The sequence below is a fragment of the Centruroides vittatus genome, unplaced genomic scaffold (genome assembly GCF_030686945.1).
Source record: "Centruroides vittatus isolate TY-2023 unplaced genomic scaffold, ASM3068694v2 scaffold_3293, whole genome shotgun sequence".
In the NCBI taxonomy this organism is placed as follows: Eukaryota; Metazoa; Arthropoda; class Arachnida; order Scorpiones; family Buthidae; genus Centruroides; species Centruroides vittatus.
The window spans coordinates 381,676-409,239 of record NW_027122702.1 but is presented as its reverse complement, the minus strand read 5'-3'; the positions used below and the strand labels follow the sequence as shown (position 1 = coordinate 409,239).

Here is a 27,564-nt window from a genome sequence, read left to right as displayed (position 1 = left end):
ATCCTTAATGTGTGCTTGGCTGAATCTTTGATAGGCATGAAAAAAGGTTTTTTTTTAGTAATTGTAGGGCAGTATTATAAAAATATTGATATTTTGGTTGTGAATGGAATGATTACAAAAAATCAACATGAAAGATTTACCTAAATTTAAAGTAGTATTTTTAATCATATTTATTAAATATAACAGATTCCATTGGTGGAAGCAGAAATGAAAAAAGTTGTAGGAGATGCAACAGAAAAGACTGATCCGACACTAACATCTGCCCCAATGCAGCGTTTAGTGACAGCAGATGGAACATATGCCACACAAACTGCATTTAACACTACTCCAATTGCTAAAAAAGGTTGTTAAAATTAAAATAAGATTTTAAAAAATAAGTTAGTTTGGTTTAATTGTAACGGTTATTTTTAATAGTCAATCAACGGCCTCCTCTATGTGGTTATTTGATGGAAGGAGATTTCTTTGTTGGAGGAGCTTTATCTTCCAGTCTTGCCAAATTAGCCCTCAGATATTTACATCTTGTTAATGATCCAAAGAAACAGAATGTAAGCATTGTATTTTACTCTTATGTAATTTAATAAAAGTCTTATTCTGAACCACCTTTCTTTAGGCATTTATTGCAGAAGCTATGCTTATTATGGTATCTATTATTCATCTTGGAAAATCAGGGCTTCCAAAAAAAGTAATGTAACATTTTAAAATTTTGATTGTCATAGTTACTTAAATAATGGTAAAAATATCTCAAATTTTTTATTTCAGAATATTACAGAAGATGATCTTGATAGGATTTCCTTGTGTATAAAAGTGTTATCAGACAGGTCACCTCTAATGATTGAGATATTTAATACAGAATGCCGAAAATCTCTTGCAACTATGTTAGCCTCCAATCAAGAAGAAGAAATGGAAAATCAAAAGGTTTGTCTAATTATTTTAAATCATTTAAAATGCTGATATACTACATTTCAAAAATCAAATTCTGTAATTTTTAAGGCTAAAGAAAAAAAGAGTGTAACTATCCATGCTGATGATCCTATAAGTTTCAGTCAGTTGGCTTCCAAAAATGATCTAACTGGAACTGAAGTAAGTGAGAATGATGTGATTATAAAAAAAACTATCAAACTGATTTACAATTTGCTAATTTGAATTATAGAATATGTTTGAGCTTAGTTTATCCCAAGCAATGGGAATGACAAAGAAGGAAGCTGTTGCTGATCTCTCTTCTTCCAAGTTAAGCAAAGTTACACAACTTACAGGATTTTCTGATCCAGTATATGCTGAAGCTTACGTGCATGTCAATCAGTATGATATTGTCTTAGATGTCTTGATAGTTAATCAAACTGCAGATACTTTGCAAAATTGTACTTTGGAATTGGCAACACTAGGTATGTTTTGAGTGGACTATATTTAATATAAGAAGATATCTAATATTAAATCAATTGTTTGTTTCAAATAATTTTAGGTGATTTGAAGCTAGTAGAAAAACCATCGCCTATTATTCTTGCACCTCATGACTTCTGTAACATTAAAGCAAGTGTCAAAGTTGCATCTACTGAAAATGGAATAATATTTGGGAATATTGGTAAGTTACAAAAGTGTTTTTCTATAACGAACAGAACTTGTATAGAAAACGTTCAAAACAAATTTTATTCCTAAATTCAGAAAAGTTAGACATTGTGTCTAACTTTTCTGAATTTAGCTAATTCTGAATTGGTTTTTTGAATGAGAGAAAAATCAATTTTGAAGGATTATATGGTGTTATGGAACAAATTGAAATAGAAAACAAAATATATAAAATTTAATATAAAGTAAAACAAATTATATGAAGTAGAAAATATTGACATTGATATTAAAATGATACTTGATTGATCTTTGCAATACCTTTTAATAACCTTTAGATTTTCAATAGTATTAATAGACAATTGAATAATTCAGGCAATCTGTCACTCTTTCATTCAGAATAGAATCTTAAAAATTTCTATTGTATTGATTTGTATAATTGGTAGTTGAAAAGTGAGGAACAACCATCATTGTGGGTCTGGTCAACCTGATGACAGATATGAAAAAAGCCATCTTAAAATGGGCACAGTGTAGAAAAAGCTTAATAAAAAAAATAATAAATGATAATTATGTATTGTTAGAGATTTATCACATATCTATATTATACAAAAATGTTAAGGCTCCTTTAAATTTGATTCTATAATGATGTGAGTTAGTGTGTTAAGAGTTTACTATAGAATTGTAGGCACACTGAATTAGTAAACTATGAAATTGAAATCATAAGTAACTAATATCAAAATTAAATTTCTTATCTTTTAAGAAGAAATTTGGAAACATTTATGCTTGGCTTTTTGAAACCTTCAGGATTGTATTAATCTAAAAAATGATAGGAAAAAAGTACTCAAAATTTGTAAATCTATAAATTAGTTTATCACTCTAGCTCTATTTCAGGATTCTATAAATACTGTATCTAACATCACTATTAAAAACAACATATAAGAATTGAATTAAACATATTTCATACTTGTAATCTCATACATTTCAGATTTAGCACATTTTAATTTGAAGAATACACTTTAAAAACGATGCTTTATTGTCTTTATTCAATATCATAATTAAAAATTTAAATCAGAACAATGATGCGTGTTAGTGTAGTTAGTGGGATATTTTATGTTCCTGGACCTAGATTCGCGAACATCTCGTAAGATACAACATAGTTTCTCATAACTTTATGATATTGGAGAGATACTAACAATATTTTATATTTCGTATTCCCAAAATACATCACAGCACTTACAATAAAACAGAAGGAACTGGTAATGAGAGAGAGTCTCGACATCACTTACAAGGGAACTGTCGGAGTGTCATCTAATAGATTTTAATAAAATTTAGTTAATAATTACGTTAAAAGTATACGAAGTCTATGACAAATTTCTAGTATTCACTAAAAGTGTTAATCAGAGTTATTAGCAATCAAATGTCGTACTATTTTATAGTACTTAAACACAAATATGCAAATTTTTAGAAGTGAAAGGGTCGCGGAGGAAGACGGCGATATTACATTTAGAATAAATTCTGGAATTTTCGAAAATGGGAGAATTAAATGTAAATATTCAAAACATTATAGCAGAATTTAAACGTTTATGTGATAATGTTTGGCCTACAGAAAATATTTGTAGGCCTAATATTTCAGACGTTGATAAACAGGTAGCCAAACTGCTTTTTAATGCATTTAGCGATATTTTAAGTAGTTATGTAAGTAGAGATGACGAAGAGTTTTGTCAGATGGAAAATAATAATTTGATTATAGATAGGCCTATTTCAGATAATAAAATAACACATCTGCTTCTAGAGAAAGAAACTGATAACGCAGACACTGACTGTGAATCGGGATATTCAGATGATGAAAAATTCGATAAGAATATAATCTCAACAAAACGAAAAGAAGAAATTCTTAACTTGCATAAGAAACACCCAAAATGGAAATTACACACATTACAGCGGAAAGGAGCTAAAGAATTAAAATGTTTTAGTGATTTATATAAATGGGAAAAACAATTTAAATCTCGAAAGCATAGAATTGAAACGTTAAAAATCATTAAAGAACATACTAAACAAATGTTTGACGAAGCTCGAGGCAGCTATAAAATTGTTAAAGGAAATCAATTAAAAATATGGGCATTACAGAAATTTCTTCAACTGAATAGTTTAATTAAGTTTACCGCTAGTGATTCTAGGGTTGCAAAATTTAAAAAAGAATATAGATTACTATCTCGAAAGATTACAAAACTTGTAAATAAAACAGAAATAGTGAACGAAAAGGATATATTAGTAAAAGCTGCGCAATTTCAAACAACAGTAAAAAATTTATTGCCGTCTTATTCACGTAACTTCATATTCAATACGGATCAGTGTGGTTTTTCATACGAAATGATTTCACCAAGAACACTTTCATATAAAGGAGAAAAAAACACTATTGGATTTGCACATTCTCCAAGTAATAAAGTAACGCATTCCTACACTGTTCAATATTTAATTAATGCTAACGGACAAGTTGTAGGTAATGTATTTATTTGCTTACAAGAGGCTCATGGAACCTTTGGACGTAGAGTTCAAGCATCGCTGTTCAATGCCCCAAACGTAACTGTTACAGCTAGCTCATCTGCAAGGCCAGATTTACCAATCCAGGGGCCCTGGGCACAAATTCGGTGGGGATCCCCCCTTTAAGAGTAGGCAAATTTGATGATTTAGAAAATTTACACAAAATACTGTACTCTCAATTAGATTTGAACTAGGAAGTTGTAAATTTCATTTAAAAATAAGGTTATTGTAAACATACATATATTTTATTGTGTAAAACTAATTATTTTAATTTAACTGAAAAATACCCATGTGAAAGTTTTTCCCGAAATTTTCCGATGTTTCATAGGTTTTTTCCCGGGTTTGGTTTTCTCTGCCTGTTGCCCTCATGATTAGGCCACACTAGGCTGTCGCGGTAATAGAAAAAAAATTATGTTTAAACATAATTTTTTTTTTAGTTTTGTGGGGGCCCTGGGCACAGGCCCCAAATGCCCTTATGTAAATCCGGCCCTGCTCATCTGGCAAATTATCTACAGCAATTATTACAAACTATGTAAAAGACGTATTATCTCCAAATATAACAGAAAACTCTATTAATAATTGACTCGTGGAGTGGACAAACAAATATTAATATTTATAATACAGTATTTCAAACATCTACAAATCAAAATTCATGCGAAATATTAATTATTCCACCAAAGTGTGCGTCTATATGCCAACCTTTAGATGTCGGATTTCATAGACAATTAAAACTTTTAGCTAAAGAAATTTTAAATGCTATACAATTATTCTGTAATGATTCTTCGATGAAATTGTTTTGGACAACTAGAAATGGCATTATAAAATTACATTCGATTCTTCATCATCAATTATCTGCGCCAATATTTAATAATTTGATTAAACATGCATGGTTCGCTTCTGGACTCATAAATGAAAAGTGTCAATTCTTAAATGTAAAACAAGTTTGTTTTTCTTTTTTAAACACTGACAGTTTAAATTGTGTCGAGAGTAATTGCGAAAATCTTCGATTTGTTAAATGTGCACGATGCCAACAGATTCTTTGTTTATTTTGCTTTGTTGAAAAATATCATGTAAATAGTTGTCCATCTAATAATTTGTGAATATAATAACTTTTAAATATATCTATTAAAATGTATTTATTTATTACGTTTCGATTGTTTTCTTTATATTTATTCTATCAATACTTTTATATTAAATTTCATTGTTAAAGTAGTATATATATCTAATCTTTTATAATATTTATTTGAGTTATTTCTTCTTCTACTCTGTAAATGTAATACAGTGATACCTCTGTTTTCGTAGTGTTTAATACTAAAAAAATTAAGGAATTAATATAAAATGAGTATAAAAAACTAATACAATGGTCTCCGAAACAGAATCACCATCTAACTGTTTTTGATTGATCGAAATTAATAATAACTGTTCGGCCTCTTCAATTGTTTGCGGTCTCTGTTTCATTAGCACATTTACGCCTTTCGCTACATTAGCCTCCTTTTTGCTTCCTTTTTCGCCACAACGAAACTTATCGTGGATGACGACTTCCCGAAAAGTGCATGCGACCGATTTCAGCAATTTTAATGCCAGTCACGTAGTTTTTAATGATTTCCTTCAACTCGATCGTGTTCCTGGCCTTGTTCGAAGGGCTACTGGCTCTGGAAACTTTCTTTGGTCCCTCGATGGAACTAAAAAGAATGGAAGCAATGAAATTGTTTGGCTAGACGCGCGGAGTAATGCTCGTACAGCAAAAAACACCGCCACGAGGACTTGTGAGCAGAAAAATGCGTGGGTTGCTCTTTGTTTTCGCAAAATTAGCAACGAGATCATGTGGCACGCCGACGAAATCCGAGGCAAATTTTTTGCAAAAAATCGACGAAAACCAAAGTCAACGAAAATCGAGGTATTACTGTATCTTCCTCCGCGACCCTTTCACTACTAAAAATTTTCATATTTGTGTTAAACTACTATAAAATAGTACGACATTTGATTGCTATTAATCCTGATTAACACTTTTAGTAAACATTACAAATTTAATATAGAGTTTGTATACTTTTAACGTAATTAAACTAAATTTTATTAATTCTTCTCCCATTTTCGAAAATTCCAGAATTTATTCTAAATGTAATATCGCCGTCTTCCTCCGCGACCCTTTCACTTCTAAAAATTTGCATATTTGTGTTTAAGTACTATAAAATAGTACGACATTTGATTGCTAATAACTCTGATTAACACTTTTAGTGAATACTAGAAATTTGTCATAGACTTCGTATACTTTTAACGTAATTATTAACTAAATTTTATTAAAATCTATTAGATGACACTCCGACAGTTCCCTTGTTAGTGACTGCTTCTGTTTTAATAGAACCAATAAGTTTCTTTTAGAATTTTCTCCCTGCATGTGGGTTTTAATATGTAGTCTGAGGAAAGGTAGCATTTTGTTTCTTTAGAATTAAAATGCATAGGTACTTTTAGATTAATTATTTGTGTGTGTAATTGGTTACATTTTTAAGATTGTCTATCTAGGTGTAGAACTAAATCTACCCAAAATTGATACTGGTAATATTAATAGAAATATTAAAGAGGTTTGAAATAAATTGACAAACTAATATTTTTTTTTAGCCAAAAACCTATAATATTAAATTAAAATGAAAAAGATTTTTTTTGGACATTCTATACAGTTTTAATTCCACTGTGAAGAATTCTATCAATTTTTTCATCATTTGACAACATCTTAGAAAAGCGTAGAAGAAATAATCAGAAAAAACGATTGAATCGATTATGTATCGATAGAACCAAATACTTGACCACCAGTACCTAGACTTACGAGAGCTCTTAGATATTGTAGTAGTTATGAGACTTTTTACAATATCATAGCTTGTTATGTGCTTTTTGAATAAGAGACTGTTTGCATCCGGCAACTTACAATGAATTTCATTGTAAGTTACGATACAAGGTGTTTGTGAATCCAGGCTCTGAAAATCATTTGTTTTTTTTCACGTTTATTAATTAGAATAGATTTCAAACTTATTTTATTGGCAATTAGAAATAGGATATTGTTTGAAGATAACTCTTTAAGTGAGTTATGAGAGGACAAAAAAATAAAATTACTATAAATTGTATTTATCAAGCAAAATCCAAGATGACAGTATTAAATGTAGTTCCTTTTTATGACTTGATTCAGTGTCAGTCAGGTATCAGATGCTCTTGATTAATTGAGTAACATGTTCTGCCATTAACTTGATTATGGAAGTTGAAGACGTGCATTAAACCAATAAAATGATGCATAACTTTTTTTTTATTAATTTAATTCTTAAAATAATATGAACAATTAAATTGAATTATGGAAAATTGTTTATAATTAATTCAATGAAATGTTTACAACAGCAAACTTTATAAATGCTAATATTTTCCACAGAAGAGTTACTTTGTTATTCTTGGATGGTTGCATTTTTATTTTTAATAATACATCTTAAAATAACAAACAATAAGACTGGCATACACAAACTCCATTAATGCAATCTAAAGATAGCTTTCAAGAAATCAGATGTTAAATACAGATTGATTCACTTGGGAGTGAGCACTTTTCATGTGGAATATCTCCATGAAACATGAACAGAATATTTAAATGTAACTGTGATGTGAAACAAAGTCCCAAGTGAATCACCCTGTATATTCAGTTTTAAAGATGAGTGTATATTTTATATTACATTTACTGTGAAATATAGGATTTGATATTTACCTTATCAATATCAATATAATATTTCTTCATAATGTGAAAGCATTTCATAATCTAGTAAAACTATTCTGTATTTGATAGAACTTCAAATACAGAGAAAAGATTTTCAGATCATGTATGTTAGATATTAATTGATATGTACTTATCTTGCAAAATTCTTGCTGTCTAGCTTAATTTTTGAAAAAATTATGTGTACTTTTAGTATATGACGTGAGCGGTTCAACAAGTGATCGCAATGTTGTGGTTTTGAATGATATCCACATAGACATTATGGACTACATAGTTCCAGCATCTTGCACTGATACCGAATTCCGCACAATGTGGGCGGAATTTGAATGGGAAAATAAGGTATGCAAATGTTGGCTGTGCTTAGTTAAAATAAAGAATTTATATAACTCTAAAATAATTTTGCATTTTTTAAGGTATCAGTTAATACTGGCCTCAGAAATCTTCATACTTATCTGCAACATTTGATTAAATCAACAAATATGAAATGTCTCACTCCTGAAAAGGTAATTATACACTGTTAATTGCAGTGATTTTGGCAGCCTAAATTTAAATTCTCGCTTACAGGCACTTTCTGGAGAATGTGGATTCATGGCGGCAAACCTTTATGCCCGATCCATTTTTGGAGAAGATGCTTTAGCCAATGTTAGTATTGAAACAAATCCCAATAACCCAGATTCTCCTGTTACAGGTCATATAAGAATCAGGGCAAAAAGTCAAGTATGTAGAATTCTTAAAAATTTTGCTGGTGTTATTTTAGATTTGTAATGTAATAATGTATATATTTTTTTTATTTAAAGGGCATGGCTCTGAGTTTGGGAGACAAGATTAATTTGACTCAGAAGTCCTCTCTAAAATTGGGTGCATGAATGACGGCTATTTTTAAAGAACGTAATTTGGAATATTTATAAAAAAACAACATTGGAATTTTTTGTTTTGTATAGGATTCGCTTTTATTGCAAATCAAATAAAAGTTTACTTTTCATTGGAACTTTTATTGCATCAATTAGTACAAATAAAAAAAACAAATGCCTTTTAGTTTAAATATTGACCTTAACAGAATATATTTGCTGGTACCAAACGCTTAGGGTCACTAATGACTATGATCTGGTTGGCGTTGACGGGGTGCCGATTTTATGATATTGTCCACCCTGAGAATCATTTCTGCGGCTTCTGCTGCACTCAACAGAACTTGTCGTTTTACAATGAAGGACTCTGTAATTCCTAATTTTTGCATGTCACCAATGCAACCTTTCTGCATATCTGAAATTTAATAGCAATTAGTAAAACCTCAAAGCTAAGATTATAAGCAATATAGATTAATTCTTTTGACTTATTTCGTAATGGCTATCAAATTATTTATATACCTAATCCATAAGTATGCTTTCCTTGTGAATGAGCTGCTCTGAGTTCAGCCACCAATTCAGCACTGTCATAACCTGCATTATCAGCAATAATGGTTGGAATCTATCAGGAGCATATTAAGAATTAAAATCTCTCAAACTTTTTTAAACAATTAGAAAAATGATAATGGATAATTACTTGATGTAATGCTTTAGCAAATGATTCCATAGCTATGGCTTCTTTTCCAGCTGTTTTTTCAGCGAGATGCATAATGGCATTGGCCATCAGCATTTCAGAACTTCCTCCACCGTAAACAATGCGAGTTTCTTTCACGGTCTGAGATAAAACACACAAGGCATCGTGAAGAGATCTCTCGGCTTCGTCTAATATTTGTTGAGTGGCTCCACGTAGGACAATAGTGCATGCTTCTCCCAGAGGAACGCCAGAAAATTTTAATAATTTATCCTCTCCGATCATAACTTCTTCGATACACTTACAATGACCTAATTTCACTTTATCCGGATTACCAAATGTTGAAACTATTTCTCCACCTAGAAATAAATGAACTATATTATCCATATCCACATATATATTTTATTAATACATTTACTTTAAAAATTACCTGTAACTAATGCTAATCTTTCAATTCCATCAAAATCTGCATGTTCTATTGCCATAACTCCGGCATCGGAGAACAGTTGTTCGGGATAATTATATATTAATTGTCGGTTAATAAATACATTAATGTTATGCTTCAGGATCATATCAACCTGAAAATATATTTCATATTAAATGGCTGTCCAAATTACAGTACAAATTACATGTTGTAAAATATTTTACCTTGTCCTTCATTTTTTCTTTTTCTGCAATTTCTAATTCGGCAACTTTTGCAACAGAATCTACTCTTACTCTTGATCCAAATATTTTAATTTTATCGGTATCCATAGGAGTATTAGCAATCAGTATTCGTGCATTCTCAACTTTTTTGGGTTGATTAACACCAACTTTCTTATCCAGCAGAAATCCTAAACCAAGTGATTCAATTTAGTTATCAAAATATCAAATTTACAAACCATTTGAATTAAATTGTAACTTACCTTCATCGAGGAAAGAATCGGTAAGGCTTCCACCTAATTTTTTTATTATTTGAATAGCTTGCAGATTTCCCGATCCTTTTAATCTCAGTACAGCATCTACGGCTAATTGCGCAAAGAAATCCTTGTGCTGAGATAATATTTTCGAACTAAGAGTCGTACGAGCAATGTTCATTAAATCCTCTCTAAATTTTTCGGGATTTGAGCTAAATAAATAACAAAATATTTTAAAACTTATAAGAAATTATACTAAAAAATGTAATTATATATTGTATTCAGAACACTAAATATAGTTACCATATACACTGTCTTTCATTTTTACTTGGATTATTTCAAATAATACACAATAAAAAACATCTACAACAATAATACTTCAATATCATCAAAACAAGTGCTTTGCATTTGTCATTTCAGTTCAGGAAATGAAAAATAGTCACAACCACTGAATGTAAAAAAAAACTTGCAGAGCATTGTCACATTCTCAATATTGTGGGCAAGCACTTCAAACTCTTGCTCTAAACTCCAAAATTTCCAAGAAACAGTTATTCATTGACTCAAATGGTTAAAGAGGCAGCTTCCATTCTGAAGACCTGGGATTGAATCTGGATGGATCAAAAACCCCAGGAACTTTATCATCAATTGTCTACTTGAACATAACTTATTAATAGGACTTTATACTGGTGTTTTGGGTATTGACACAAAGATGAGATCAGAATCAGAAAAAACAAAATTTCTTTATTTTATTGCTTGTAGTTTTTCCTGTACACATATTAACCCCAGGAACTTTTTGGGAGTCCATCCAGATTTGTTTGGCCTCGTCTATCACCATGCCCATAATCGGTTTGCTAAAAATTACACTTTGGGCACTGAGAGGGCCTAAGGGCAAAAATTAAAAAAGACAGCTATTCATTAGCAACTAAGCAATGATTGATAGATAAAATCAGTCTTTCACAAGTACTTAATAAAACATTTAACACCTTCTATCACAGAGAGTACTTTAGGCTGAAAACGTTTGTGCTTAATTAAATAATGTAATAGGCCCATCCTCGTGAGCTGGCATTCGAACATATTTCAAAATTGTAATAAATGGAATGTTCGATTATTATATATTCAAATTTAAAATGAAAAAATAGATAAATTAACAACCATAGCCCATTATATAATAAACACGCCAAACAATATGCCAAATTCTTGGGTCATTAAATTTAATGACCGATTCCAAATGAAATTTTAGAAATGTCTGAATTAAAAATTAACTATTTATAATTATTAAATTTAATACGAGATGGAAACATAATTGCCTACCTCTAGTCAAATTAATTAATTTCTAATATTTAATTATAGCCTTTACATAACCCAAGAATTTGGCATATTGTTTTGAGTGTTTATCAAACATATTAGCTGTGATTTTTTTTTTGTTTCTGCAAATCAAATTCTCATTCCAGGATGGTTCATTCCACACTAGAAGAAAAGATGATGATGATTCACACTCCTTAACAGTGTATATTGTACAATTTTTTTTTTAAATAAATGTTATACATAAAACATTTGAGCATTTTTTCAGCATGGAACGCATTATCGTATTTTACATTAAAATCTATGGGAAAAATTGTTTCGCATTACAAGTACGACTCTGGAACGAATTATGCTTGTTAAGTGAGGTTCCACTGTATTCTAAATAATTCAATAATAATTATTAAAGTCACCTGTTATCCTCAGCAGCATTAGTTAGAACTTCTCGAGCCTTATTAACCGATTTTCTCCAACCAGCAATAATTGTTTGAGGATGAAGTTTCATTGCAATTAATCTTTCTGCTTCTTTCAGAAATTCTGCAGCAAGAACAGCAACAGAAGTAGTTCCATCTCCTACTTCATCATCCTGAACTTTAGATATATCTAATAATAAATAAATTAGCATTTTATTTCATGCTCATTACATTCTTTTTACCCGCTTATAAATTATAAAGCAATATAATAAGTCCCACCGACTAATATTTTTGCTGCAGGATTATCGACACCAATTGAACGAAGAATAGTAGCTCCGTCATTTGTAACTTCGACTTTTCCTTCATTTCTACCTTCACTCACAAGTATTTTATCCTATGTAAATATTTTAATAATTTTTTTTTGTTATATTAAAAATGAAAACAATAATTCATTCAATTGAAAATAAACAGTATTAAGTTATATATTTACCATTCCTTTTGGTCCGAGCGTGCTCTTAACTAGTTCTCCTATAGCAATTGCTCCAACAAAAGACGACAGACGAGCAGTTTCTGCCTTTTCTTCTTCGGCATCTCCTTTTAATATTCTCACAGGATTCAATGACATTAACTGAGCCTATATAACCATAGAAAAATTTATCGTTTAAATGTAAACGCAATTAAGAGGGATATTAGAAAAAATATCTACAAGAATAAGCTTAAAATTTCAAACTATTAAATTCATCTCTAGAGTATGGAAAACAAATTTATTTTTTATCATTTCACAAAATTGTTCATGCAACATTTACACAAAATATACATCTTAATTATTCTATGAAAACGCTATAAATTTGGTGTTGTAGTTAATTTATGGTGCTAATTATGTGTTTAAGCCTATCTATTTATGTATCACAAATTGCACAGATGGATGATGAGGGACCAACCCTGACTGCTCCTAAATGGATTCCCAGGGAGTTGCTCACCTGCATTTGATCCTGGCTCTCCCAAAATGCTTATGCCTTAATCACCTTGGCCATCCATCTATCAATTTTTTTTTTAACATTTATACAAATGAAAAATAATTATTATGACTGAATAATTCAGTATCACATTTGATTATATACATTTGCATTTAACTGAATTATTCTAAATTTTATAATCATAAAAGTTACAAATAAATGATGATACATTTATTGGTATATGACTTGTGACTGCTTCTGATTGAATGCCAGAACAACTGGCTGTTAAAACAACTAACTGCCAGGAAAACTAATCTCCTTGAAAATTGATGGCCCAAAATTTTCAGTTGTTCATCTTTTCTTTGGAAAAATCATCAACATTTTATAATGTTTGATTCATGTTATATAATTAATGACGAAAAACAAAATACGAATCTTATACAATTTTCAAATTTATTTGCAATTTTGGATCATCATCAATAGCCTGTGCAGTCAGAAACTGGAATTGATCATGCAATGATAAAGAAATTTATTGACGCCTATGTTATGCGTAATCAGCCATGAGCTAAACTCAGCAAACATCTACAAGTCCATGATCAGATTTGTCACCTGTACAGTGCTATGCCCGTGCTAATATTATCAAATATTTACGTGGAATATCACATAATCTTGTCATGGAATAAATTTTTAAAGTTGCTTTTATGGGTCATTTTAAAATCATCTTCAATTAAACTGTTTTATTAGTTACTTCTAAGTTTGATAGAAGTTATGAAATTCCATATTGGAAACTACTCAGTAACTAATTAAAAAATATTCCACATTCTATAACATTGGTTAAGTGGGAAAACACTGAAACTGCAATTAAAAATTTTTTGTGGTCCAGTGATCAATTTTCCAATTCCTTCTCTATCTGTGTTTTGTTAACAAATATATTTAATAATTTTTTGATATGCCTAAGCAAATTGAATAAAATTCATGGATTAGTTAGAACTTTCTGGCACGACATCATTAATTCTAGAGAAAGATTAAAATTCGGTGCTTATTTTTACGTTATCAGGCCTATTAACCAGAGATTGCATTACATAGCACCAAAATAGCCACTGGACAATATTTTTATTAAAGTGGCGATAAAAATATAACACTGACGATAAAAGCCCTGGTCTGCTTGTTTCAATATTCATTGTGAAATTGAATCACAAATCATACTTCAGGAAAAACAGCAAAATGTCAAGTTTCGTACAATGGGAGTCCTGTGCACCACATACCTAGCAATTTCATGATGTTGTGTGTCAAGTTCGGACAGAAAAGCAGAAAGTGACATTGAGAACCGAAGGCAGTTGTGTGCAATGCCACCCAGCATTTCCAGACTGGGGATTATTTATTGAATGACAGAAATTTTGGGAATTTTTTCAGATTACTTTTTTCACTTTGATCTTTTTTCAGTAACTAAAACAAAAATTTTGACATGACTGTACCTGTGAAATACTGTTTAAACATTGTGATCAAATGTGTTATTCATTAAAAAATTATCCAAAAATGATTCTTATTGCTAACAAGGGGAGAGCCAGATGTTGACAATTCAAATGAAACTTTGGTGAAACACAAGCAGCTCCTTGTTCAAATAATAGGACCTATTTCTCAAGCATTTCCAAAAATTGGGCCTCTGAAAATTTAGTGTTTAGCATATAAGTGGAAGTTTCATGTCCCAGGGCAGTGATAGCAGAGTGAATAAGATGCTAGGTACTGGAGCTAGACAGTGCAGATTTGAATCTTCAGAGTTTCAGTTTTAGTTTTTTTATGTATAACTTTATTATTTTACTAAGTCATTAGCATTATTATTACTATTTTTATTCCTCACATTTAAAGCTTATAAAAAACAGATTAAAAATTATAACGTCATTTTCCATTTAGCAAAAACAAGCCTCTGTAGTTACAAAAACATAGTTACTTAGGACTAATGAACAGGCTTATTATATTTCCAGCGTATTTAATCAACCTCTCCAAAATGCATTTCGGCCTTATGGTCCTTTCAGTGGCGTGCCGTCATTGGAAGCGATGGAAGCGCCGATTCCACCTTCCAATGACCTTCCCTTGAATTTTATAAAATATAAATTTTCATATTTTAACGTACTTTGAATTAATTAAAATTAATATTTTATTATAACTGCATTATGTATCTTTTACAAATTTCTATACTACATGTGAAAAAAAAACGATAAGATTGCTATTGTATATTCGAATAATTCGGTGGCGGAAGGAATGTCGAAACCGGGTCAGTCTCCAATCAGCCAGATTATATAGGCATTAGCACATGCGGTTTACAGTGCACCAACCTCACCCGGTTTAGCTGGTAGAAGCGACACACTCGTAAAGAGTACAGCTTTATATCCCGGAGCGGTTGTGGGCTGTTATCCGCCTGCCTGTCAACTTCCAAGCAGCCAGATTATAGGCATTGGCGCATGCGCTTTACATAGCACAAACGTCACGGTTTAGCTGGTAGAAGCGACACACGCGTAAAGAGTACGCGACTTTATATCCCGGAGCGGTTGTGGGCTGTTAGCCGCCTGCTAGATATTCGGCCACCCTCGCTCGATTATGTGAATCACGAGCAGACTAGATCAACGGCGGGCAACCCGCGGGCCAGCTACGGCTGGCGAAAAGTTTCTATCCGGCCCGCGAGATCTTTAATAGATTATTAAATTGGAAAAATAACTAATTAATAGTTATTTTTCCAATTCTTTGTAATTTTCGAAAACGATAAGAGAAATAAATGTAGTAATTAACTTTTTATATATTTATTTCATATTTGCAGACTAAAAAAATTACGAGTCACAAGAAGGCGTCAATTAACTACTACGGCGCGGAAAAAAACGTAAAATTTATTCTGGCCCATGTTATAAAAAGGGTTGCCCACCCTAGACTAGATTTATAACAACCCAACCGATAGGAGTTTACTGGCACGTTTTTATGATAGTTCTGTATAGTTGACAGGAGTTTAAAAAAACTCCATTAAAATATTTGATATATTTATTCTGCGTTTATTCCGCTCTCCCATCTTATATTACTTACGGATTTCGATGTTAAACCGGTGATATTACGATTTAGTATGTCTCATCTGTAAGGGGATGCAGAAAAAACGTGTACAATTCTAGTACAGTGTTAAAAATTAACTGTTACTTTGGCAGCATCATTTACAACCAAATTTAATGAATGAGACGTACAGTACATACAATGGTACAAAAAAAAAGCTCTAGAATTTATTTTCCTTAAATTTACGATTTATATATCCGTTGTCATAAAAATTTGTCTTTCCACTGTTTTCCCAAGACTACAGATATTCAGGTACAAAGTAACTGGTTTCGACTTATTTCTACTTAAGAAGTGACTAAATAATTAAGAGATTAGGGAATGGGGACATAAATAAAACCCTGTTGAAAGAGCCAGAATTTTACTTCAACAAAAGCTTAACAGAACCAATCACTCGCTCAGTACAGTGGGAAACTGATTTCCGTGTACACCTGGTATTAAAACGAATTAGTTAGAAAACGAATGACTATTAAGTTTAACATAGTTAGATTTTTACAGCTACGGTGAGAAACGTTTAAAATTTACAACAGCCCTGTGGCGTCCTTTGAGATATACTAGTGATGCGACAAAAGAGGCATTTGACATTGACCGGTATCGGCACCCTCGGGATTTGGCACGCACACACTCACTACACACCTACCTGGACCGGCACTAGTTCCATCCATTAGCTACTCGTATCAAGATATTTGACTAAGTGGATTGTTTTAAGATTTAAAAAGTAATGACTATTTTATGTTATTTTTATGTACGTTTCTTTACAAAGCTATATTTTAATTATAATTTTCTTTAAAAGTATATTAATACAATCGAACAATACATTGTACCAGGTATGTATATCCACCGCACATTTTATTTCACCGAGTAAGTTTTTATAATTTATTTTTAATTTTAGCCCTTATATCGTGGCTAGCGATTCAGAATGTAATTGTGATATTAAAAATACATTTAGAGAAGTCTACAGTTTTTACTGGCTTATCGAACAAATGAATACGAATGGACCCTAGACCAGTGATTCTTAACAGGGGGCCGCGGCCCCTGGGGGTCCATAAGAAGTTTGCCGGGGGCCGCCAAATTATGCAAAATTTCCTTCAGAATATAATAAAAAGAAAATTGATGTATAATCCGAATATCGTATTGAAAAGTGAAATAAGAAAGATAAAGTTTTCCTATTTAGTTTTTATTTATTTATTTTGTATTTCTTCCTACATACAACTTTGTTAGTACAGAAGAAATAAATGTAAATATGCTACTTACACCGCAGTATTTACTTCTTTTATTCCAAAGCAATTTTAAGAAACTATTAATGCTTGGAATTTTAAAAATAATTAGGAAAAATAGTAGGCTTTGAAAATTTAAATATTTTTGCAAAAGATATGCAAAATCCTTACCACAAGTGGGCGTTTTAATTTTAGTTTAGTTTTAGCATCGACATTGGATCGATTTATCGACATGTTTCTTATTTTATTTTCTGTTAAAAATTAATGAGTTTTCATGTTTAATTGTGAAGTTTGAATGTTATTTAAATAGATAATGAAATAATAAAGTTATGATTTACATTTATTATATAAAAAATAAAGCAATAATAAAAAATTCAATTTATTATAGATAATAAATTATCAAATATAAATTATTATTAAAAAATGGGGGTCACAAAAAAATTATGAAATATTTGGTGGGCGGCGAGTATAAAAAGGTTAAGAACCACTGCCCTAGACCATCACTGACGCGCAATTAACTGATTGCCCCTGGAAGTCGGCTTCTTACAGAAACACAGCTTCCCTGTCATCAAATGTCACGCACGCCACTGGGTCCTTTTCGATTGGATAACATAAAAACAGAGTCTATGGTGACAATTGCCAATGCTTGCAATATACTTTAGTAGTACAATAATTACAAAATTGTTACACGTTATTACTAAGATTATAAATTATATCTAGGTGAGTAATAATACAATACTAAACAACTCTAGTAAAAAACCTTGGGATTAGTCCTCCTGTCTTGTTTATGGTTGTGGTTATTTTCTTTTCTTCTGTCTCCATCACATTTGTAGGATATGCTAGCTCAATTTTCAATTCTTAATTTTTGTTCTTGTTTGGATTGTTTTTAAACTTTTTCCATTAATATTGTATTGTTACTGATCTAGATATAATTTATAATCCTAATAATAATGTGTAATGTGTAATTTGTAATTGTTGTACTACTAAGGTATACTGTAGTGTTAGCAATTATCATCATAGACACTGTTTTCTGTGTGTTATCTAATTGAAAAGGGCCATAAGGCCGAAATGCATTTTGGAGAAGTTGATTAAATATGCTAGGAGTATAATAAGCCTGTTCATTAGTCCTAAGTAACTACGTTTTTGTAATTAAATAATAGAGGCAAGAAGCTTTTTAATATAAATTTAACTGTTTTACATTGTTAAATAAAACTTATTTCTTCACATTTATTTTTACATATTTTACATACTATCACAAGAGAATAAGCTTCAGACATTACTGCATATGGATGAATAAGACAAGTGATATAAAAATAGGGTAACATAGTCACAGTGTTTTATTTTTTTAATTGTCAATATTATGACAATTTCCTCATGTACTCATGTTTGTACACTTCAAATATCACAAAACCAACATATCCAAAAATTAATGTGAAGAAAATTTTATTTAACAATGTAAGAGAGGCTTGTCATCAATTTCTGTAGATTAACCAACAGTACCTTCTTATAATAAAAGTAAGATCCAATAATTATACTCCACTATTTAGGGGTTTTATTTTTGGTCAGATGATTGCAGTTCTATAGAATAGGCCTCTTTCTGCTCTGAGAGCACTAACAGGCCCCACTATTTAGGGCGGGGATGGGCAACCCGCTGCCCACATTAATATTTTTTGTGGCCCGCATTGCAGAAAATATGAATAAATATATCAACATTCCCAGCTTAAGGGAGTATACAGCAAAAATTCAAACATTATTTCTACAACTTATGTATGTGAATAGTTTTTCTGCAATAAATTTAGTAAAAATTAAAACAAGAAACCAGGTAACATACACATCGAAACTAATTTAAACTAGCAGTGACATATTTAACCAAATATTTCCGTTATATTACATTTACATCAGTTCCAGAAGCTAAATTAAGTATACATAAGCTAATTTACAATTATATATGAATAAATAATTGTGATTTACCGGCATTTTCTTTTTCTCTTTTCTCTTTTCTCTTGTATGCAGCCCTTACATAGAAAAAGATTGCCCATCCCTGATTTAGGGTGTGAGTAGCCATTAAGAAACTTTTCATTCATAACTAAATCTACATCACTATAATAAAATGCTCCATATTCCTTGGAATAAAACTACAAAATCTCAAATACAGAAAAACCCCACTTAACACGGGGGATGTGTTCCTAGACAAAGCGCTAAACAAAACAGCATTAAACAAGGTCATTTTAACATAGAGTAAATAGGGATAGGGAAACACACGACCAAAAACAAACAAATTTTACTTTAATTTTAAGTTAATTTTATATTAATTTGTATAATAATATATGTTAAATAACACACAAACATATGCACACAAAAATGTAAAGTTCATTTTTAGTGACAAAGGTCCTGACTTTTCTGAAATTTCTGGTTTTTTTTTTTTTTTAATTTTGCAATAAAGTTGTGAAGTTTCATTTGTTGCTTTTTTCTTTCTTTAAGCAAATGTCAGTCGCAGAAGATCACATCCAAAATGTCTTGTCTTGCTTTTGCACTCCTTTCAAAAATCTGGATCATTGGCTACAATTTGAGCAACGATTTCAGTAATTGTTACCAAACTTTTACTAAGGAAACCTGTAAAGAAATTTTTTGGGTTCTTTGTTTTCAGAATCTCTATTTTCCAGTTCTACATGAATTTCTGGTTCTGCCAGTTCTTGAAGGTCGTCGTCGGTAAAGCTCTCATCAGAAACCTGCAGTAACTCCAATATCCTGCTCATTTACATCTCTTAGTCTTGCTGTATCAATTAGGTTGAGTTTGTTCAACCTAACGATACAGCGATAGGCTCTTCTCATTGAGGATTCTTGGGATATCTTCAGTCATAACTTCTACCACACTTCATTCATGCATTTATTACTTAATTCTTGCCAAGCAAAGTTGATATTTCCTATGGCTTTCATAATGTTATATTTTTTCCAAAATTGCACCAAACAAACATAGATTTAAAGAAAGTACACCTTTTTTGTCACCGTCTGCTGATTGGTTCGTGTTCGTAAATAATCATATTATATACGAATCAATGAAATGCTGCAATAATTTAAATTGGCGTAAATCTTGAGCTTTTTTTAGGCTTCGAGCAGACTGTTTCAAATGTTACCATTCAAAAATATACGGGCAGAATAGCTGAAGTCCATTGTTTTGCCAATGCATTTTAATGTTAACCATGAAGACTACCATTTATGCAATTATGAATTAAAAATATCCATGATGATGACCATATGACCAAGAACTGAGCCATGGCTATATTCACCAACAATGTTTTAAATTGAATGTTACATATCAGATTTTGAGTTGGTAATTCTAGGTTAAGATATTTACTTCTCATATTCATCCACCCAGTGTAACACTGGATTATGAAATCCTTGATTTAAGTGAACAACTATGTTACAAGTTCTCTGATTTGTCCAAATGTGTCAAGACAAGTCTGCAAAAATTGTCATATATAAACTAAACAGATGATTTCAAAGATTAGTTGATGATAGTTTAAAATGCCAGTAATTTTGTGTGGGACACAGGGTCAGATTTAAGCATTTCGAAGCCTTAAGCTGAACTCTGTAAGGCCCCTTACCAATCCTTCACAATTTTAAAAGTCAATCATAAAAAGAAAAGAATTAAATCAGACTATGTCTCTCACTTTAATACAGATATTGGAAGAAAAAGACACGAGGGTTTCACTAGTTTTATGTTTTATAACTGAATTTAATTAAATTTTTATATCTGTTCCATTAAAAATCTTTTTTTAAATTGGTTTTATCACTTTTTTAAAAAAAAGACTGTGTTAATTCTTAAAAAAATTAATGAAATTACTACACAAAATAAAAAGTAAAGTATATTTTGTCGGTTTGTCGCTCTGAATCATGTTGAATCACTTAAACAATACAAATCGATACAAATCGATGCAAATTAGTGCAAATCGGTGCAAATCGGTGCAGATCGGGGCAAATCGGGGCAAGTCGGTGCAAGTCAGTGCAAATCGATGCAAATCGCTGCAAATAAGTGCAAATCAATGCAAATCGCTGCAAATTTACAACTTGCTATAACTATGCCATTTTTTAACGATAATTTAAACTGAAAACCTTTTGAAATTAATTTAATAAACTGTAGCGTGAATTTTGTGAGTTTGCATTAAAACAAGTACAATATTTATACACACATTTATAGAATTTGTTTTTCTTATTAAACATTAATTTGAAAATAGATAAAACCATTTAACAATGTCAATATTCTTATAAACCAAATTAAAAGTAACATTAAAAATTGTGTATTTTCACAAATTTTCAATTATCCTGAATTACTCAAACAAACAGAACGAAACATAACATAACATTACATTAATAAACAAAGCAGAACGAAACAAAACGAAACAAAACAAAACAAAACGACACAAGACAAGACAAGAGAAGAAAAGACATAACGAAACAAAACAAGGCGAGGCGATGCAAGGCGAGGCAATGCAAAAAAAGCAATACACTGTAGTGTAAATTCTGTGAGTTTGCATTAAAACAAGTACAATATTTATACACACATTTTTAAAATCTGTTTTTTTATTAAACATTAATTTGAAAATAGAAAAAATCATTTAACATTGATAATAGAAGAAAAAGACAATATTCTTATGTACTCAATTACAAGTAACATTGAGAATTGTGCATTTTCACTAACTCCAAATCACGTTGAATCACTTAAACAATACAAATCGATACAAATCGGTGCAAATCGCTGCAAATTGGTGCAAATAGGTGCAGATCGGGGCAAATCGCTGCAAATCGGTGCAAATCGCTGCAAATTTACAACTTGCTATAACTATGCCATTTTTTAACGATAATTTAAACTAAAAACCTTCTGAAATTAATTTAATAAACTGTAGCGTAAATTTTGTGAGTTTGCATTAAAACAAGTACAATATTTATACACACATTTATAGAATTTGTTTTTCTTATTAAACATTAATTTGAAAATAGATAAAACCATTTAACAATGTCAATATTCTTATAAACCAAATTAAAAGTAACATTAAAAATTGTGTATTTTCACAAATTTTCAATTATCCTGAATTACTCAAACAAACAGAACGAAACATAACATAACATTACATTAATAAACAAAGCAGAACGAAACAAAACGAAACAAAACAAAACAAAACGACACAAGACAAGACAAGAGAAGAAAAGACATAACGAAACAAAACAAGGCGAGGCGATGCAAGGCGAGGCAATGCAAAAAAAGCAATACACTGTAGTGTAAATTCTGTGAGTTTGCATTAAAACAAGTACAATATTTATACACACATTTTTTAAAATCTGTTTTTTTTATTAAACATTAATTTGAAAATAGAAAAAATCATTTAACATTGAATAATAGAAGAAAAAAGACAATATTCTTATGTACTCAATTACAAGTAACATTGAGAATTGTGCATTTTCACTAACTCTGAATCACGTTGAATCACTTAAACAATACAAATCGATACAAATCGGTGCAAATCACTGCAAATTGGTGCAAATAGGTGCAGAAATCGCTGCAAATCGGTGCAAATCGCTGCAAATTTACAACTTGCTATAACTATGCCATTTTTTAACGATAATTTAAACTAAAAACCTTCTGAAATTAATTTAATAAACTGTAGCGTAAATTTTGTGAGTTTGCATTAAAACAAGTACAATATTTATACACACATTTATAGAATTTGTTTTTCTTATTAAACATTAATTTGAAAATAGATAAAACCATTTAACAATGTCAATATTCTTATAAACCAAATTAAAAGTAACATTAAAAATTGTGTATTTTCACAACAGCTTACATAGTTTACTAGTAAATCTGGCCCTGATGGGACAGATGTCAAAGTTGATGTTTTTTTAACACAAAGGGCACAAATACGTGTAGAACAACTGCACTCATTTATTTCGATACCACATAATGATGTGTCCCACTAGAAATATTTTTTCTCTTTCTAGAAACTTTCTCAATAAATAGCTATCTACAAGCAGCATATATGATTAATTTTACATTACTAGTTACAAGCCACCCAGATAAAGTAGCCATTTTGTAAAAATGCAGCACTCTCTAGAGTTCATGAAAAACATGAATAGGAAGTGACTTATCTGGGTAGTGTTAATCTGTGCTCATCAACCAGCTAGTCTTGTTATGGGCCTGGCCAAACCCATGATGGGTATAGAAAAAAAAGCCCTGTTGATGGTACGAAGCGAGTGAAAAATGGAAAAAACATATCCATAATTATTTGTAGTGTTTTCTTATTACATTTCCTTACCTCACACAATCTTATTATATGTAAATTTTAATTTATTAGATTAATTCAGAATATAAAAAGTAATTTTTGTATATTATGGTCATATCACTCCTGCAATGGAGTCAATCAACATATATGAGCTCAAAATATCTACAACAAATTATGAAGAACCTGGTAAGTTATAAACACAATTTTCATACAAGTTAGACTAATGCCTACATTCAATTCTTTTTATATTAGTATTTAATTAATTACAGATATTAAATTATATTAGAATTATAAAATAAAACATCATTAATGCAGGAAATAAAGAAATTTATGAAAATAAAAATGGAGTAAGATGTAATATCAGAGCTGTAGGTCAGGCCCGTAGAAGTAAAAATGTCAAAGGAACAGACGGTCTACATCTTACCCTTTGCAAAATATAGCCTCCAGAAATTAACCCATCTGGTATAATTACACTTCTAAATGAGACAGTTGGACCTTATCAGAGCTGTAGACCTACAGGAGCAAAAAAGACGAAGGAACCATACCTCTACATGCAACCCTTGGCAAGATATAGACCCCGAAATCAGCCCACTTCCAGGTTGCACACAATTGGGAGACACGTTGTTCCACTAAGACTATCAAGTTTAACCCACACAACAATGCTGGCTTTGAGTAGCCCACTTGACCATGGAGTACACGATACTACGAGGGCGGATTATTTTTGAACCTCCAACGGTCCATAAAACAAAGACAAGTGTAAATAACAAAATGAATTTATTACCAAAAGTTAGGTACAAACATTGTTACTGTGATTATGTCAAAACATAATCACCGTGAAGATCAAGGCATTTGTCATATTTGTGGACAAACTTTACAATCCCCCCTTCATAGAATGTTGTTGCCAGTGACTTGAGGTGGAAGTCTTCACACCTTTAATATGTGAAGACTTCCATCCAGCTTGGAACTTTTTAAACATCCAGCGTATAGCCCCAATTTAGCATCAAGCGATTTCCACCTCTTTACCAAACTGAAAATGTGGCTCAGAGGGCAGAGGTTTGAGACTAATGACAATCTTCAAAACAACATTAGGGCCCATCTCGAGTCACTAGCGGCAACATTCAACAAATGGGATTGTAAAGCTGGTGCACAGGTATGACAAATGCCTCAATTGTCACAGCAATTATGTCGAAAAGTAACCACATTTGTAACTAACTTTTGGTAATAAATTCATTTTGTTATTTACACTTGTCTTTGTTTTATGGACCATCAGAGGTTAAAAAAAAAAAAAAAAACAGTCCACGTATATAGTTTTCGTGGGTAAGGGGATTTCCACCCACGTGGATGCCGAGATGCAAGCAACGGTGAGCACTGAAGCACATACAAGCCAATTCACAGTATAAACTAACCTTTAGGGGTGAAAATATCGTGAAGGATCATATGTACAGTACAGGTATGGTTCCATCGACTTTTTTGCTCTTATAGGGAGTGGCAAATCCCTCATTCAGAGTTCACTTCTGATCAAAATTTGTGTGGGTCGAATCATTCATTCAGAATACTTTTATAAACTTATACCATTTTATATATATATAATTTCCATATATGGACTTTCTCCCTCCTAATTACATAAAGTACGAGCCTAAAAGACAAATCAATTAAAATAAATGGAAAAAAATGTATAAAACATTTTATATTTTACGAATTTACATGTATTTATGTAATTTAATTTATGTGTTTGCGAAAAGACAATTTTTCATAAAAGATTCTTCATGCCCACTCAATCATAGATTCACACCCGTTCACTAAAACCTTCGATAAGCATTAATGAATAAGTATTATTTTGTCAAACAACAACTGAAATGCTCGTAGATCAATAAATAATAATAATCATAACAATAATAAAATAATTCTTACCATTTTAAAGTCTTCGATTAATTTTTACAGGGAAAAACGTGCTTCACAGTTCCTTTCTCTGTGTGACACAGCCGAATTATTTCTCGCTTACAACAAAATATAGCCAAAAGTAGCCTAAAATAATTTATTTAAAAAGTTGATTTTTATTAATCTCTTTCGTATTCTGTTTTATTTTTCGTTATTTAATTATTTTTAATTTTATTTAAATTTAATTATTATCTCAGTTTAATTTTAAGTAATTTAACGTATTGATCCCCGTATAGACGCGCCATTCTGTCGTGTTTTCTGACTTTGTGGTCTATATACGTGGATTTAATTTATTTAGTCAATTTCATGAATAATTCTTAAGTATTCAATTTTGACAAATTCGGGTCATTCAGAGCGGCAAACATTCGCTGTAAACTCTTCGGTTTGGTTTTATTTGTATACGGCAACGCGACATGTGGACGATCTGACGAAGGGAAATGCTTCCCGGGAGGAATTTATAAACAGTTCCCTATTTCGGTGTTAAAAATGTGAAGAAAACTCGGAAAACTCCACGTGGCCAGTTCGTTGGCGAGGCGCGACCCACGACCAACTGTAGTGGGTTCTCGCTGAGTGGATAAAATTACTGAACCAGTGTTCAGTGGTTTCATGTACTCGGCCTCTGGTGGGTCTTAAAACCTTCAGTCACCCGATTGTGTTGAAATGCTGTACTTGACACTATAATCTGCACAATGGTTTTTTTTTAAACTCTTTTCACCTTGAGGGCACTAGGAGTCCATTTTTCATGTTCATCGTGGGTTCAAGGATTAATAAGGGGTGCGTTCTTTAATAGCGGTCGTTCCGCGTCGCCGCTACTACCGGAGTGCGCTGCTGTTTGTAGGCATTTAGGAACGACGGTGAAAGAAAGAACGATGGCGGCGCCCGCACTATCGATAGTATGGTGATGGAGGAATCTATAATTCTAAAATATGAGCTTTTAAAGGCAAAAGAAGGGTCCCAATTGTAAAATTTAACCATAAAATGGATTATTTGTTGAAAGATCATTCAAAATAGCCACGAAAAAAATTAGAATGCCGAATACCCATTGCCGTAACTACCCATTCCTGTGCCCTGTGCAAGAATTTGCATTTAGGCCCCTTAACTAATTAGGTTTGAGAAATTAATAAAACAAATACATGCATTTTGGGCCTCCCTTCCATATGGGCCCTGAGCGGGTGCTCCTGTTGCACCTGCCTAGTTACAGCACTGCGGATACCATTCGAAAAAAACTCGAAAAGACACTTACATCACCGCGTGCATTAACTTGCGCTTTCACAATGTAGCGCTTCGCCGCTATTAATTATATGTATATATTTATGTATTTTTTTTGTTCGATTGTTCTATTTATATGTTTGTTTTTTCGTTTATGTCGCGTCGCGTATATGTTGTTGTATCGGGTTTTAGATGTGACGCACAGCCATTTTGCTGTGTACCGTACCGTCTGTTGTCGTCATTGCTGTGCCGTGGTTTTTGATTGGCTATTTGGAGGATCACGTGGGAGGAAAAGAAAAAGCTCCCGGATGGTGGGAGATATAAAGGGGTGACTTCCACGTGTCGAGGCATTTTTTTCGTTTTTCTCTTTCGTGGATCGGGGATCTGGAGCGGTGAAGAGACGAGAGAAAGGATTCGAAGCAGAGCAGCCGATCAGGAAAAAAAAAAACAAGAACCAGCGAGAAGAATCTCATTTCGTAACAACGTGTCCCACGAAATACGGCGACGGTATCTACCATCTTGTAAATGTTTGTATAGTTTTTTAAGGTTTAATCGCGTATTAGTTTTAGTCTCGCGATTAATTACTGTTGTAATCATAGTGTTATTGTCATCCTTAATTTTGTTAAGAACGCTGTTTGCCTGTTTAAATCAGGCGATCAATCCCCCTTTTTTTTGTGTGTGTAATTAATAAACCTTTGTTTGTTTATCTATACGCTTCTACCGACTATTCATTTCCACTTCCTTTCACACCCGCAAACCACGTGCTTGCGGAGTCTACAACAACTTCTAAATTTTCATTCATAAAACCACATAATGGACCCCGAAACGAAACTATCTGAGCCGTGGAGAACGCCATTTTCTTTTCCACCGTAAACTACTGCTACAAACGGCCGTTTTTGCC

At 31.7% G+C, this 27,564-nt stretch overlaps 2 protein-coding genes across 2 annotated transcripts in view; one reads left to right on the top strand and one right to left on the bottom strand.

Annotated features, from left to right (window-relative positions):
• Positions 1-8,828, top strand: part of betaCOP (coatomer subunit beta) — a 29,000-nt gene extending 20,172 nt beyond the window's left edge. The window contains exons 12-22 of the mRNA XM_067286193.1: positions 187-343; positions 415-545; positions 611-682; positions 760-915; positions 991-1,080; positions 1,151-1,382; positions 1,460-1,579; positions 8,034-8,179; positions 8,254-8,343; positions 8,405-8,557; positions 8,638-8,828. Of these exons, the coding sequence (XP_067142294.1) occupies positions 187-343; positions 415-545; positions 611-682; positions 760-915; positions 991-1,080; positions 1,151-1,382; positions 1,460-1,579; positions 8,034-8,179; positions 8,254-8,343; positions 8,405-8,557; positions 8,638-8,706 (1,416 nt within the window). The 3' untranslated portion in view covers positions 8,707-8,828. The remainder of the gene's footprint in view (positions 1-186; positions 344-414; positions 546-610; positions 683-759; positions 916-990; positions 1,081-1,150; positions 1,383-1,459; positions 1,580-8,033; positions 8,180-8,253; positions 8,344-8,404; positions 8,558-8,637) is intronic.
• Positions 8,812-25,542, bottom strand: CCT2 (chaperonin containing TCP1 subunit 2). The gene is made up of 10 exons (XM_067286198.1): positions 25,428-25,542; positions 12,472-12,615; positions 12,261-12,375; positions 11,982-12,171; positions 10,279-10,481; positions 10,022-10,206; positions 9,804-9,951; positions 9,380-9,732; positions 9,205-9,304; positions 8,812-9,100 (listed from the first exon to the last, which is right to left on the bottom strand). Exons 1-10 carry the CDS (start codon positions 25,428-25,430, stop codon positions 8,931-8,933), a joined length of 1,611 nt encoding a protein of 536 aa, XP_067142299.1. The 5' UTR covers positions 25,431-25,542; the 3' UTR covers positions 8,812-8,930.
• Between the last annotated feature and the right edge of the window lie 2,022 nt (positions 25,543-27,564).

Coding starts and splice junctions, on each gene's coding strand:
- CCT2 (XM_067286198.1), bottom strand. Junction 12,376..12,471: donor CGCTCGGACCAAAAGGAATG/GTAAATATATAA, acceptor ATATTTACATAG/GATAAAATACTTGTGAGTGA. Junction 9,952..10,021: donor AAGAAAAAATGAAGGACAAG/GTAAAATATTTT, acceptor ATATATTTTCAG/GTTGATATGATCCTGAAGCA.